General features: G+C 41.8%; 1 protein-coding gene across 1 annotated transcript; it reads left to right on the top strand.

Annotated features, from left to right (window-relative positions):
- The first annotated feature begins 1,656 nt into the window (after positions 1 to 1,656).
- LOC138646188 (olfactory receptor 1L4-like) lies at positions 1,657 to 2,577 on the top strand. Its single transcript, XM_069735652.1, has one exon. It carries the CDS (start codon positions 1,657 to 1,659, stop codon positions 2,575 to 2,577), a length of 921 nt encoding a protein of 306 aa, XP_069591753.1.
- Positions 2,578 to 15,509: the final 12,932 nt, after the last annotated feature.

The raw sequence follows: 15,509 nt of genomic DNA, 5'->3' as shown, positions 1-15,509 counted from the left end.
GTGTGCTGCTGTATATAATGTATATATTGTATATAGGGATATAGAATTGGGTGTAGGTGTTAGGTTGGGTGGTGGGAAAAGGGGGGAGGTGGGATTATCTTGTGGGACTATAGGACACTGGGCTGTTTGGAGGAAAACTGGCACTGCCTGATCTGGCCTATGGACGTTGGACCTGGACTGAGGCATGAGACGCAGGACCAGCTCTCAGGTCAGTGCGGGGGGTTGGGAATGAAGGATAGCTTAGTATTGTATATATTTGTGTAATTTGTAGTTATTTTATTTAAAACTAAAAAAAAAAAAAAAAAAGTTCATGTATATAGTTTTTGTTTGCCATTGTTTATTTTATTTGTTATTATTATTTTGTTTGGTGACCGGACCAGAAGGTCAAAGTAGTTATTCTGTATATACTGTATAATATGTGTGAGAGGAGAGAATGAGCGGCTGGACCAGTGTTCAGTATACTGTTTATTTTCTGGCTAATATTTTTGTTATGTTTTCTGCTATTATTATTGTTATGTTTTTCATTTTTATAATAAAAGATCTACAGGATGTAACTCAGGATCAGTAATGTAATGTATGTACACAGTGACTGCACCAGCAGAATAGTGAGTGCAGCTCTGGGGTATAATACAGGATGTAACTCAGGATCAGTAATGTAATGTATGTACACAGTGACTGCACCAGCAAAAAAGTGAGTGCAGCTCTGGAGTATAAAACAGGATGTAACTCAGGATCCGTAATGTAATGTATGTACACAGTGACAGCACCAGCAGAATAGTGAGTGCAGCTCTGGAGTATAATACAGGAGGTAACTCAGGATCAGTAATGTAATGTATGTACACAGTGATTGCACCAGCAGAATAGTGAGTGCAGCTCTGGGGTATAATACAGGATGTAACTCAGGATATGTAATGTAATGTATGTACACAGTGACTGCACCAGCAGAATAGTGAGTGCAGCTCTGGAGTATAATATTGAATGTAACTCAGGATCAGTATAATTGCTTGGGGTGGACAAAATATTTCAGACTTTACAATTATGCAAAGTTGTTAAAGAAACAAGATCCAGAGTAAATAAATCATCAGCCAGGTTGAAGATAAAAATAACATAATGAATCCTAATAATAATATAGTGAAAACACAATAGATACAGCAGATGTTAGTGCTGTATTTTCCCTATGGGACTCTCCTTTGTTCTCACCTGACAGATGGATCGCACTATAACGAATGTCTCCTTAGTCTAATTATCCCCAGTAGATTTTGTCCCAGTGTCTCATGTTCCCATGAGGATCGGTCGAGTATAAAATTCCTCCTTTATTTCTTCTTCTCCTAACAGAAATGTATCTCAGGTTACAGATATATAATGGATTTACCGCAGCACTAACTTGGGTAACAGATATTCTCTCTTGCACCTGATTATCCTGATTTAGGCTTTATCCCGGCAGGTTGTTGTCAGAGCATTCATCGATGGTTAGCCTGGATCTCCTTTTCTTTGCTTTACGCTAATGCAGACAAGGATATGAGATGAAAAGGAGGTTTCTATATCTAGCGCTGCTAGATACTTGTGGGTTGGAACAATTGTTTTCTTTCCAGACAGGTCTTTGAGAGCTTTGTACTCACATCAGGCTCTTGTCTTCCAGGGCACCTCCAAAATGTCATGGTGAACTTCACGTCCATGGGATATTTCCACATTGTGCCATTTTCATGGACCTCTGAGAATAAGCTGCTCATTTCCATGTTCTTCACCTTCTTGTATCTATTCGGAGGCTTTGTGAATGCCACTACCATAACAGTCATATATAGAGATAGCCATCTGCACACCCCGATGTATTTACTCCTCTGTAACCTATCCATCGTAGACATCTGCTACACGACGGTCATTATTCCAAGGCTGCTGGAAATGTTAATATCCGGAAATAACTCCATGTCTTTCCGCCAATGCTTCACTCAGTTGTACTTTTTTTTCTGGACCGGAAGTACGGAGGATCTGTTGCTGTTCGCTATGGCCTACGACCGATACGTTGCCATCTGCAATCCTTTACGCTATCAACTTGTCTTGAGCCGGAATACTTGCATCTTGATGATCACTTCTATATGGTTTGCTGGATGTTTGAACGGCTTCTTCCTTTTACTTTCATTCACAGGGTTGTCCTTTTGTCGCTCTGACACCATTCGACACTTCTTCTGCGACTCTAAGGCCCTCACCAAGATCTCTTGCAGCGGGACAAGCTTATTTTCTATCGTCATGTACATTGAATTCGTTCTGTTTGGCTTTTGCCCATTTGTTTGCACTGTCGCCTCGTACGTGAAAATCATCAACATCATCCTGTGTATTAAATCTATGGATGGAAGGAAAAAAGCCTTCTCCACCTGCACATCCCACCTCACCATCCTCCTGATCTACTATGTCACGGTGGCCGTGGTGATAGTAATGCCAGCATCGCAGTACGCGGACCTCTTAGAACAGGTCTTCACAGTCCTATATGCCACAGTCGCCCCCATGATAAATCCCCTCATATACAGTCTTAGGAATAAAGAGGTTAAGAAGGCTCTGCTGAGATTAGTCGGAATAAAGTAAAAAATCTAAAGATAAAACATATACGTTAAAAAAGTAATATTCAAGCATCGCTTGTCACCATGAACATATAGACATGCTGCTTGTTCAGTTTCCTTGCTCTATGCTCTCCGTGAGGCTGACCACATAAACACATTGCTGTACGTATACTGTTCTAATACTGAGAACTGTTGGATCTGTTACTTCGGTGTTTCTGAAGTTCCATCTTTCTGCAGATCCTGACTGTGAAGCTCCGTCCTCCTGCAGATACTTATCTCTGAAGCTCCATCTTACAGTGGGTCTGTTCATCAAGCTCTGTCTTCCTGCAGATCTGTGATTATGAATCTTTCTCTTTCAAAAGATTCTTGTTTTTAAGTTTAATCTTCCTTCAGATCCTTGTTTTTGAAGCTTCATAATCCAGCAGATCGGTGTTTCTGAAGCTGTCTTCCAGCAGAGCCTTGTTTTTAAAGCTTCGTCTTCCAGCAGATCCATGTTTTTGAAGCCTTGTCTTCCTGTAAATCCTTGTTTTTGAAGCTTCATCTTCCTGCAGATACATGTTTCTGAAGCTTCGTCTTCCAGCAGATCCTTCTTTTTACAGCTTCATCTTCCTGCAGATACATGTTTCTGAATCTTCGTCTTCCAGCAGATCCTTCTTTTTACAGCTTCATCTTCCTGCAGATACATGTTTCTGAAGCTTCGTCTTCCAGCAGATCCTTCTTTTTAAAGCTTCGTCTTCCAGCAGATCATTGTTTTTGAAGCTTTGTCTTCCTGTAGATCCTTGTTTCTGAAGCTTTGTCTTCCTGCAGATCATTGTTTCTGAACCTTTGTCTTCCTGCAGATCCTTGTTTTTGAAGCTTTGTCTTCCTGCAGATCCTTGTTTCTGAAGCTTCCTCTTCCGGCAGATCAATGTTTTTAAAACTTCACCTTACAGAAGATCTATATTTCTGAAGCGTCGTCCTCCTGCAGATCTGTTTCTGAATATCTTCAACGGATAACGAATATCTCTTTCAACGGATTCTTGTTTTTAAGTTTCATCGTTCTGCAGATCCTTGTTTTTGAAGCTTTGTAATGCAGCAGATCTGAATTTCTGTAGCTTCGTCTTCCTGCAGATCCTTGTTTTTATAGCTTTGTCTTCCTGCAGAACCTTGTTTCTGAAGATTTGTCTTTCTGAAGATTCATGTTTCTGAAGCTTCGTCTTCCAACAGCTCCTTGTTTTTGAAGCTTCATCTTATAGCAAATCCTTGTTTTTGAAACTTTGTCTTCCTGCAGATTCGTGTTTCTGAAGCTTCTTCCTCCTGCAGATCTGTTTCTATAGCTTCGTCTTACAGCAAATTTGTGTTTCTGAAGCATCGTCTTCCTGAAGATTCTTGTATTTGAAGCTTCGACTTCCTGCAAATCCATGTTTCTGAAACCTTATCTTCCAGCAGATCAGTGTTTCCAAAGTTCCATCTTCCTGCAGATCGGTGTTTCTGTAGCTTCGCCTTCCTGTAGATGCTTGTTTTTGAAACTTTGCCTTCCGGCGGATCCGTGTTTCTGAAGCTTCGTCCTCCTGCAGATCTGTTTCTGAAGTTTTGTCTTCCTGAAGATCGGTATTTTTCTGAAGTTTCATCGTGGAGCTTTGTCTTCCTGCAAATCCATTTTTCTGAAGCTTCGTCTTCTTGTACAGTAGATCCATGTTCTTGCAGCTCTACGTTAATGAAGCACTAAAGGGTCCAGTTATTTATTTTAATTCAATTACTTGGAATAATTTGAATTTTTTTTTCCACTTTATTTCTTACACGCCATAGTTATTACTCACTTGCACCATTTTCAACCTTATTTGCACCTGAACAGTCAGTTCTGTTTGTCGGTGAAAGACCGTGAGGTCGCTTTGCCCAATGTTTTTACACAAGTTTCTGACCCGAGACTTTAATTTTTTGCCGCAACTCAAAAATTTTACTCATTAACATCATTCTTTTTTACCATTAGTGACTTTTAGACAATCAGATAGAGGGATTTTTTTTTTTAAAGTCATAGGCCGGGGTCACACTTGAGAGTGCAATGCGAGAAACTCGCGCGAGGCTCTCGCCTCAATACCCGGCACTGCCGCCGGCACTCGGTACCGGAGTGTGCGGATACATGTATTTCTATGCAGCTGAACACTTCGGTCCCGAGTGTCGGGTATTGATGCGAGTTTCTTGCGTTGCACTCGCAAGTGTGACCCTGGCCAAAGGGTCAGTCAGGGTTATATTTTTATTTCCTCATTGGATTGCAGACGTTAAAAAAAACCTCACAGCTATATTCACTCTTCCCAGATGCAGCGATGCTGCTCTGCCACTGCCCCAGTCTCTGCTGACAGGCGGCAGTGGTGATGTCACTACGGCAGTGCACACGACCACTGCAGCCAAAAATCAAGCTCAGTAGCTCATGACATCTATGTTGTCTGAGACGCTGAGCCCAGTGTTTGTCTGCAGCGGTCAAGTACACTGCAGTCTTGACGTCACTGCTGCAGCCTCTCAGCAATAACCTTAGTGGAGCAGGATTTGTCAGGACCTGGGGAGGGTAAGTATAGCTGCTTGGGAAAAACAAATTAATCCCTAATAACCCCTTTATCATCTTCATGATCCATCGATTTTCACGTTTATTCTTCCTACAGCCATAACATTTTTATTTGTATGTCCCCTGAGCCGTATGACGCCTTGTTTTTTGAGGGATAAGTTGTCGTTTTTCCCTTTGCCATAAAATGAACTCAAAAACAAAAAAAAAGTGGGTGGAAAAGATTTTTTTTTTTTTTGTTTAAATTCGGATATAGCTTTTTGGGCCTTTTTAATGACATTTATTTGCGATAAAAATGACCTTGTGACTAACTCTTGAAGCTCATCGAGAGAATGCCAAGAGTGTGCAAAGCAGTCATCAAAGCAAAAGGTGGCTACTTTGAAGAACATAGAATATAAGACATAATTTCAGTTGTTTCACACCTTTTTGTTAAGTATATAATTCCACATGTGATAATTCATAGTTTTGATGCCTCCAGTGTGAATGTACAATTCTCATAGTCATGAAAATACAGAAAAATCTTTAAATGAGGTGTGTCCAAACTTTTGGTCTGTACTGTGTATATATAGAGAGAGAGAGAGAGAGAGAGAGAGAGAGAGAGAGAGAAAAAAATGGAACAGCACAATGCTCACCAATGGTGGGTGCCTAGCCCCCTGGATAAAATGGTCCAAACATTAATCCAACATGTATACCAAATAGTAAAAAGAAGGCAGCACTCCAAAAGTTTCAGGTGAAAAAGGATGAAATTTTAATCGACCCACATCACTGCGCGACGTTTCGGCTCACTGAGCCTTTTTCAAGCAATGGGTGTTAATAATGACTGTGCTTTTATACAACCAATTTGAATTAATTTGCATATTACAGTTGCCATTAATGAATAAATAAACAGATATTTGTACAGTTTTCTATAAGCGTGCATATAATATCTTGTCAGTGCAATCTCTGTGCTCAATAAAGTGCCTTTGTGCTGTATTCTTTATAAAATATCATATTTCCCAACTCCCTCCTTTGTTCCACAGACTATCACATTAGCGTAATTTATATTTATAATAATCATATCTCATAACCCTCACCTCACCGCTATCCGATGACTCCACGTGGAGTACTCTGTTTAGACCGTTATCGGCGTTCATACAAGTCTATTGCGCATGTCTACAAAGCCAATTAACCTGTCACATAGTGCCGGCCAATAGGAGTTCCAATACACTTTCACATTTTTTTGTCCCATGGATGGGAGCACCATGGAACTAGGAGTCTTTAAATATACATCTGAGGAGGAGGAGCGTATCCTTGGAGGTATCCAGGGTGAAGCTTGTTTTCTTAAGACACCATCTGTACTGGAATTAAAACGCAAGTATGAAAGTGATGTCAAACGTACCATAAATCTACAACTACATATGATGACTTTGGGGCAGTATTATAAAGAGGGTAAAATCCCTAGAGGATTGAGATCAAATATACGCCCCAATTTATTTCAAGGCAATGCAGCATATTGTGCACGATTTGTCATGATTTCTAACAAATATGCGATGGATACAATATTGCTTAATATTGACTTTTTACAAACTGAAATAAAAAAAACTAGAAATGAATATTGGAGAGTTTGAAAACAAAATAAAAGCACTAATTACCATTGAAGAGTGGAATATATTTAAGGAAAAAGTTGATAAAGAAGGCACAAAGCTGCGTAATGATCTAGAAGAGATTAAAAGGAGAAAGTGGAATAGAGACCTAGAGGACTATGAAACAGGTCATATATATGCATGGCAGAAGGAGAACAATAAACCTGTCTGGAAAAAGAAAGGTGGTCCTTGGTACAATCAGCGATGTGGTGATAATAATAACTTGATTAATAATGATATTATTTCCTATAGACCAGGACAATACCATGGAGAGACCATCAAACGCAAGAGGAGAGGAGGCAAGCGCCACCACCGGTCCCAAAAAAAGACCAGAAAAGAACAGAACACAACCTCAGAGACAAGTAACATCCAAGAAGAAGGATCAGAACTCGTGATTAATATTTCCAGTAAGGTACTAACTCCTTCACAGGTCTCAATCCTAAGTAAAGGACTGTCATTTGTACCCTGTGCACATACTAATTGGTTTGATCTGCAGATAGATCTGGAGAAGTTTTTTTAGGTCTATTAAATTAAAAGAGTGGTTCCAGGATAGGAATGTAGAAAACAAAGTAGGGTGTGGTGAATTTAATTCCAAAAATATGGAATTAAAGAATAGAAGTGAGTTTACACCACCTACTAGCTCCACAATCATAGATGCTTTCGAGAGGGTAGTGAGAAATGAGGTGGAAGGGATCAGAAGTGAGGCCACTAATGAATTTAAATATCCCAATGTAACCAAAGAAGAATTTGAGGCTCTACAGGAACTTGTCCATGATGACGACATCATAATTAAACCTGCCGATAAAGGTGGTGCTGTCGTCATCATGGACAAGTCAAAATATATAGCAGAAATAAATCGGCAATTGGGGGATGAAAATGTCTATAAAAAACTTGAGAGTGATCCTAAATTCAAAATAATGGGGGAGATTAAGAATTATTTGCAAGAAGCTCTTAACAACAAAATTATAGACCAGGAGCTAATGAATTATTTGTCCATAGAATTTCCAAGAACCCCTGTATTGTACATAACCCCTAAAATCCACAAGTCATTGGTCGACCCTCCTGGGCGGCCCATAGTGGCGGGTGTAGATTCAGTATTTAGCAGAATAGGAACTTTCTTAGACAAAATCCTTAACCCTATTGCAAGAAAATCAAAATCGTATATTAAAGATACCACGGATTTTTTAAACAAATTGGAATCTATAAAATTGGAGGGTAATGTTATTTTGGCCTCGTTTGATGTCATTTCGCTCTACACCTCTATAGACCACACCTCTGGAATAAGGGCAGTTGATAAAAAGCTAAATACAACAGACATAACTCCTGAAGGTAAAATATTCGTTATTAAACTGTTGGAAATAATTTTGAGGCGGAGCTACTTCCTATTTGGGGATACCTTCTATGGACAACAAAGAGGTACAGCTATGGGGGCCAATATGGCCCCCGCATATGCAAATCTGGTAATGAGTACCTTGGAGGAGGACCTCGTCTGTGTCCCACCACTTCCGGCATGTTCTGGAGTGGTGGAGATACATAGATGATGTCTTCCTCCTTTGGAAAGGCACAGAAGAAGAGCTAAGCAATTTTCACCAGTTCCTAAATGGAATAGATAATACCATCAAATTTACCTTAAACTTCTCCAGAACAAAAATACAATTTTTAGATGTATCTGTGACACAGAATGAGGGAGAATTAATAACCACACTGTATGTGAAAGAGACAGATAAGAATAATCTCCTAACATATGACAGTCAACATCCACGCAGTATGGTAAGGTCGATACCCCTTAGCCAACTCTTGAGAGTGCGTAGGATTGTCAAAGAGGATAAAGAGATGGAGGGAGTTATGGATACCCTAGCAAAAAAATTCTTGGAAAGGAAATATCCACAAAATGTAATCAATATTGCTAAAAATAAAGTCATCAAAAAAGATCGAAAAGATCTATTAATGAATAATGACCATGATAAAAAAAGATTAAGTAGAGTTCCCTGTGTGATGACTTACTCAGAGGAAAGTGGAGCTGTAGCAAACATCATTAGAAAACATTGGGGGATGTTAGGTAACTGCCTACCAAGGATCAAAGAACTAAGGGAGCCTCCATTATTTTCCTACCGTAGGGCTAAAAATATAAAAGATTATGTGGTCAAAGCAGATATTGGTCCCCAAAAAAATTTTAGTCAGACCACGATTACAGGCAAGATCCAAAGAGGCTGCTTTCCATGTCTGTCTTGCGTAAATTGCCCAAATATATTAAAAAGGTTCTACATTCAAACATCCGGAAACAAATAAGGTGTATACAATTAAACATTTTTTGACATGCAACTCTGACTATGTAGTATACCTGCTTGAATGTCCATGTAAATTGTGGTATATAGGGGAAACAACCTGTGAGTTAAAAATGCGTTTGAACAATCATCGGCATTCAATAAGGAAAAAACGAGTAGATCTCCCGGTCTCGAAACACTTTACAGAGTTTAAACATACAGAAAAAGATCTTAAATGTAAAATAATAGATAGGGTCCCCATACAGAGGAGAGGAGGGGACAGAATATGCCTTTTAAAAAAAAAATTAGAACTGAGATGGATCTATGAGTTGAACACCTTAAAACCTAAAGGACTTAATGTGGAATTTAAAATCCAATCGGATATGTGAATTAATTTCCTATGATGGAACTCTGAGTTGGATGTATATAGGCTCCTTGTTGTACTTTGAAGAGTGCATTGATTTTAATGTTTTTTTGTTGTTCCATAGATATCCTTATGACCGGGGGGTCTCGTGTATTTCCTCACCAGCCGCTTGATGAAGTACCCATATGGAGGATTATGATTATTATACCATTAGTTTTGGTCCTTTGATAAAAAGTGAATTTCACTGTTTGAAAAAATGTTCTATCTAATTTGCCTGTCACGGGTGTCGACCTGTAGTAGTGGTTCCCTGTCTACAATAAAAAGATTATTGCAAATGAATCATTTTTAGCTGTTGTCTGATATCTAGATACATGGTAAATTATATATGTTCACTTCTTTGTCTGTTCTAAAGTGTGATGTTATGGCCTGGAGAGGCTGTGCGTCGACTTGGAAAAGCATAGACTAATGGAGTTAGCCTGAGTAAGGTTTCCGTCCGTTATGTCTGAGTGATATACATATCCTTGCTAGCCACGTTATTTCGATTAAAAGAATATATTTATTCCGCATTTTAGACAAACAGCTCAAATGCACTCAGGAATATATATTTTATATAAAGTATAAAGACGCTACTATGAGTGCTGTCACATATTTGGAACAGTGGCTCATATAACATATAATGAGCGCTGTCGCCTGATCTGAACAGCGGCTCATGCAAGTATGATAGGAATGCTCTGCCACATCCAAGATGGCGCTGCGGCGCTGACATAACGCTAGTGCGCAAGCGCGAGTAAAGTGAAAGTGTATTGGAACTCCTATTGGCCGGCACTATGTGACAGGTTAATTGGCTTTGTAGACATGCGCAATAGACTTGTATGAACGCCGATAACGGTCTAAACAGAGTCCTCCACGTGGAGTCATCGGATAGCGGTGAGGTGAGGGTTATGAGATATGATTATTATAAATATAAATTACGCTAATGTGATAGTCTGTGGAACAAAGGAGGGAGTTGGGAAATATGATATTTTATAAAGAATACAGCACAAAGGCACTTTATTGAGCACAGAGATTGCACTGACAAGATATTATATGCACGCTTATAGAAAACTGTACAAATATCTGTTTATTTATTCATTAATGGCAACTGTAATATGCAAATTAATTCAAATTGGTTGTATAAAAGCACAGTCATTGTTAACACCCATTGCTTGAAAAAGGCTCAGTGAGCCGAAACGTCGCGCAGTGATGTGGGTCGATTAAAATTTCATCCTTTTTCACCTGAAACTTTTGGAGTGCTGCCTTCTTTTTACTATTTGGTGTATATATATATATTTATTATTCAATAAAACCCCTTTCTTTTAATAAAAACAAGTTTTTCATTACTTTTTTTTTGTATGAGTTGAAAATTTGATCAGTGTGATTTCGGGTACATATAAAAAATTTTGTTTGCTTTTTATTCTTTCTTTGGAGGCCTTAAATAGCAATTTTGTTGATTTTTTTCTTTACTCTTTACAAGGTTTACGAAACTTATTAAACTTATTACAAAGGGGCCAAATCACTTCCTGGGACCCCAGTCTGTAGTTTCTGGCCACTTCTGTTTAGCCGGCCAGACACAAAGTCATCATCGCGGGGTGAAGCACACATACAACGTGCAGACTTGTGAACAGCTCCAGAGGCTGTAATGGGTTCCCGCCTGATCTGCAAAATATCAAGGAGAAATCAAGTATGTGAAAAACGGACATGTGAGGCATCAGGGTATATTCACTGCATAAAAAACGCAGGTTATGACCATTATAACGCTGCTTAAAATTGCTTTTTTTTTAGTGCTTAGCAATTTGATCTCAACGGAGGGGGGGGGGGGGGACAGGGGGGAATGAAGAAAAAACGCTGTAAAAGACACACTGAAAACAGCGAACAGTGTGAATAAAATTCTAGACATCTTTCATTTTGCTGTAAAGAAATAAACGCATAAAAATAGGTTAGACGGGATAAATGCTGAAAAAAGTTTAATATCGATATGAGACTGAATACAGATGTGATGCTACAGAAAGCCATCATCGAGTAAGAACCTGGACAGGAGCATTTCCCGTAACATATTATGGAACTTTAATGCAGGGGAACCTGTCGGCACCTTTCTACATGCAGAAGTGGTGGTTCGGCCGTACAGGCGCTGGTCCCCGACAGGGATCCGATCAAGAGAAATCTGGTATATGCAAATCAAGCTGAAAGTGCACTGGGGGGTGTCAACGCACTCAGAAGAACACAGCCCGTCCACTTGCAGATTTCTTATGTATAATTTTTCACCAGGGGACAAGGGCCTACACAGCCATAGCACTGCTAGAAATAAATAGGTGCGGACTGATTCCCTTTAAGCAAATCCATTTTAATCCTTCACAACTTTTCCTAAAGTGCAACTTTACTTTCACCTATTAAACAAAAAAAAATGTATAATAATAATTTCTAAGACCAATCGGCCGCTCCCTGTTAGCAACAATTCCTAATATCAAGCACTCAAGTTCCTTACAAAAATATTTAATAAAACTGCTCCCTCCCCGAAAAAAAAAAATACATTTTGAGAGCAACTCCTTATTCCTAAAAGTGAAATACAACTTTTAAGTATCAGAAAAAAAAAAAGGTCTGACACTATTTTAGATAGGCAACTTTGTGAAATAACAGTAAGGTCGTGTAGATTTCTTTAACTTTAAAGAGGTTATTCGGGGGGAAAACAAGCTGTCTCTTGTCCATTGATCGAAGGGGGTCCAGACTCCCTGTTGGAATGGAGACGAGGCCTGAGCGCAACTCCAAAAAAGCCAAGGCAGACCCATAGGAAATGAATGGAGAGGCAGTCAAGTAAGCACACTGCTACTCCATTCACAGACCAGGACCGATCAACTTGTCACCTATCCCTTGTATTGCTGATAGCTTGGACAACCCCTTTAAATTCTAAAATTGACAGATGAACTTGTTAGAAGTTAAGAGAACCTATTTGTTCTGCTTCATTGGGGGGTTGATCTTAATCCAGCCATTGACTACATAAAAGGCAGCATGAAGCGGCTCGGTGAATGAGGCCGAGATGGTGTGCAGGCGTCTGACTTTTCCACTAAGTCTGTAGAAGGATAGCCGCCCGGCTTCACAGTCTAGAAACACTCCGACGCCACGGACGGCACCATCATCCGATTCGATCTGCGTACAATCAGAGTTGTGGTAGACTTCGATGCAGTTAGGACTCCAGATCAAGCACCAGGACTTCTCGTTGTATCCTAGAAAGGCCTTTAAACCAGATCTCTCCATGGTGGGATAGGCAATGCCGACGGCTTTCACTCCGAGCTTGCTGGTTTTCACTTCCCAAAAGTGTCTGCCTGAAGCGAAAGACTCGACGCTGATGACCTGACTAGGTTTAAACTGGGATGGCGTAGTTTCCCGGTGAATATTTTCCATGGAGTATGATAGGCCTCTGAGGTCAGCAGAGAGACTGAGATAATTACTGGCGGTTTCTACTTTTAGTAGCAAATCGACTTTGTACTGTAAATGGAACAACTTACTGGACAGAAAGAGCGGCAGAGAGTCTGACACATCATTTATGCCTTTCTGTAAGAGTAAGGATATCAGTAACCTGTCGATGTACCGGCCGGCCGTGGCTGCTTCGGCGCTGGTTGAGAACAGATCCATTGTGGTGGAAGAAGCCTCATCTACGTCCAGGGACATCTCGGCTGCTGTCTTGCGGACAGAATTCATTTCGCCACATACCTGTTTTGCGACCTCTCTCAAATGTCTGCAGACTTCTTTCATCACATCGACGTGCGCTTCCAGAATGCGATCTCTTAAGTCGTTGTGCATGCCTTCGAAGTCTCTTTTCACTTGTGTTAGACTTTTCTCCTTGCTATAGAAAATGCTGCGTGAGACAGCCTCCGTTTCCTTACAAGATGCCCACTCTGCTTTTAGGCCCTGGAGAATAGTTATCAGGTGATGTTTTTCACGCTGAACGGCTTGATCCAGGGGCCCGATGTCATGGTCTTTGTGTCCTGACAAGCAGCAGGACGGACAGATGCAAGCCTGGTCATTGACGCAATAATACTTGAAAATTTCGTTGTGGATGTAGCATTTTCTGCTCCTTATCGATGTGGTGGGGTCAACTAAAATGTGTTCTTTGCTTCGGCTGTGGAGCTCCAGATGCTGGCGGCAGAAGGAAGCTTCGCAGTGAAGACAAGTCCTGGCGGCGGTGGAAGGGAACAGAATACAGAAGGAGCACGGCACCTCCTCCGGGCGCTGACAGCCCTTCACGGACTTATAGTACTCCGCTATGTTCCCCAGGTTAAAGTTGACCCGAGATAAAGCATCAGCTGAACATTTTCTCCGGCATTTGGGACAAGACATATTTTCAGCATCTACCTGTCGATCAATCAACCTTTGAAAGCAGCCTCGGCAGAAGTTATGTCCACAGTCTAACATGACGGGGCTGGTGTAAATGTCCAAACAGATGGAGCAGGTCAGCTCGTAATCCAGTGTCATGGCCGCCATCGCTTCCCGCTCCCACAACAACTCCTTCCTTCCTTCTACCGGTTTCTAATGAAGATTGACGCCGTCCAAGCGAGAACCCGAGATCTCCGGATCTGTTCAGAAGCGACTGAATGAGAAATAAGAGAAGCTCTAACAGGGAATCTTAGAGCAAAATTCACAAATTTCGGCAGAAATACATTTATATTCCATTTTTTTTTTAATTAAAGTCAATGATATCCGTTTGTCAGAAACACTAAAAGCTGTGATGCCGAAGTGAACAAAGCCTCATACAAAGCTCCTCAGCCGCCTGCGGACCGCCGGCTGCCTGCAGTCACCACTAGGGTAAGTGTAGGAGCTCATTGAACATAGACTCCTTATTGAGGTCACATTATGAGCAGTGACCTCCTGAGCTCCCCCTGGTGGTGGCTGTGTGCACACAAAATCGATCGATGGAGAGCCAAGCTCTAGGACCCTCATCAATCCCGAGAAGAAATGTGCTCTGAAGTACCCCGAGCGGAGGCCGGACGTGCACCCCGATCATACTCTATTGGACTGCAAGAAAAAGCCGAGAGCGCTGGGAGATCTGCACCAGTCCTACAGAGGATGCACGGAAGGAAAGTGCCGGTCCAGAAACTGCTGCAGTCTGAGTCCTGTCCTCAAGATCCGTGGGGAGGCCAGACATGAATGAGGAGGCTGTCAGGATGGAGGAGGCTGTCAGGATGGGGGTTGTCAGAATGGAGGCTGTCAGGATGTTGTCAGGATGGAGGATGTCATGATGGTGGAGGCTGTCAGGATGGAGGCTGTCGGGATGGAGGTTGTCAGGATGGTGGAGGCTGTCAGGATGGAGGATGTCAGGATGGAGGCTGTCAGAATGGAGGAGGTTGTCAAGATGGTGGAGGTTGTCAGGAAGGTGGAGGTTGTCAGGATGGTTGAGGTTGTCAGGATGGAGGAGGATCTCAGGATGGAGGAGGATGTCAGGATGGTGGAGGCTGTCAGGATGGAGGAGGCTGTCAGGATGGAGGAGGATGTCAGGGTGGTGGAGGCTGTCAGGATGGAGGTCGCTGTCAGGATGGAGGCTGTCAGGATGGAGGTGGCTGTCAGGATGGTGGAGGCTGTCAGGATGAAGAAGGTTGTCAGGATGGAGGCGGCTGTCAGGATGGAGGAGGATGTCAGGATGGTGGAGGCTGTCAGGATGGAGGTTGTCAGGATGGAGGATATAAGGATGGAGGAGGCTGTCAGGATGGTGGAGGTTGTCAGGATGGAGGATATCAGGAAGGAGGAGGCTGTCAGGATGGAGTAGGCTGTCAGGATGGAGGATGTCAGGATGGAAGAGGCTGTCAGGATGGTGGAGGCTGTCAGGATGGAGGAGGCTGTCAGGATGGTGGTGGATGTTAGGATGGAGGAAGCTGTCAGGATGGAGGATGTCAGGATGGAAGTCGCTGTCAGGATGGAGGCTGTCAGGATGGTGGAGGCTGTCAGGATGAAGGAGGTTGTCAGGATAGAGGATGTCAGGTTGGAGGCTGTCAGGATGGAGGATATCAGGATGGAGGCTGTCAGGATGGAGGAGGCTGTCAGGATGGTGGAGGCTGTCAGGATGGTGGAGGCTGTCAGGATGGAGGTGGCTGTCAGGATGGAGGATGATGTCAGGATGGAGGTCGCTGTCAGGATGGAGGCTGT

Source organism: Ranitomeya imitator, chromosome 7 (genome assembly GCF_032444005.1).
Source record: "Ranitomeya imitator isolate aRanImi1 chromosome 7, aRanImi1.pri, whole genome shotgun sequence".
Lineage (NCBI taxonomy): Eukaryota > Metazoa > Chordata > Amphibia > Anura > Dendrobatidae > Ranitomeya > Ranitomeya imitator.
Note: the sequence above shows the minus strand (reverse complement) of the source record. Positions and strands in the feature narration are given on the sequence as shown.

Bases quoted from the DNA above. Each gene is read 5' to 3' on its own strand.
- LOC138646188 (XM_069735652.1), top strand. From the start codon at position 1,657: ATGGTGAACTTCACGTCCATGGGATATTTCCACATTGTGCCATTTTCA.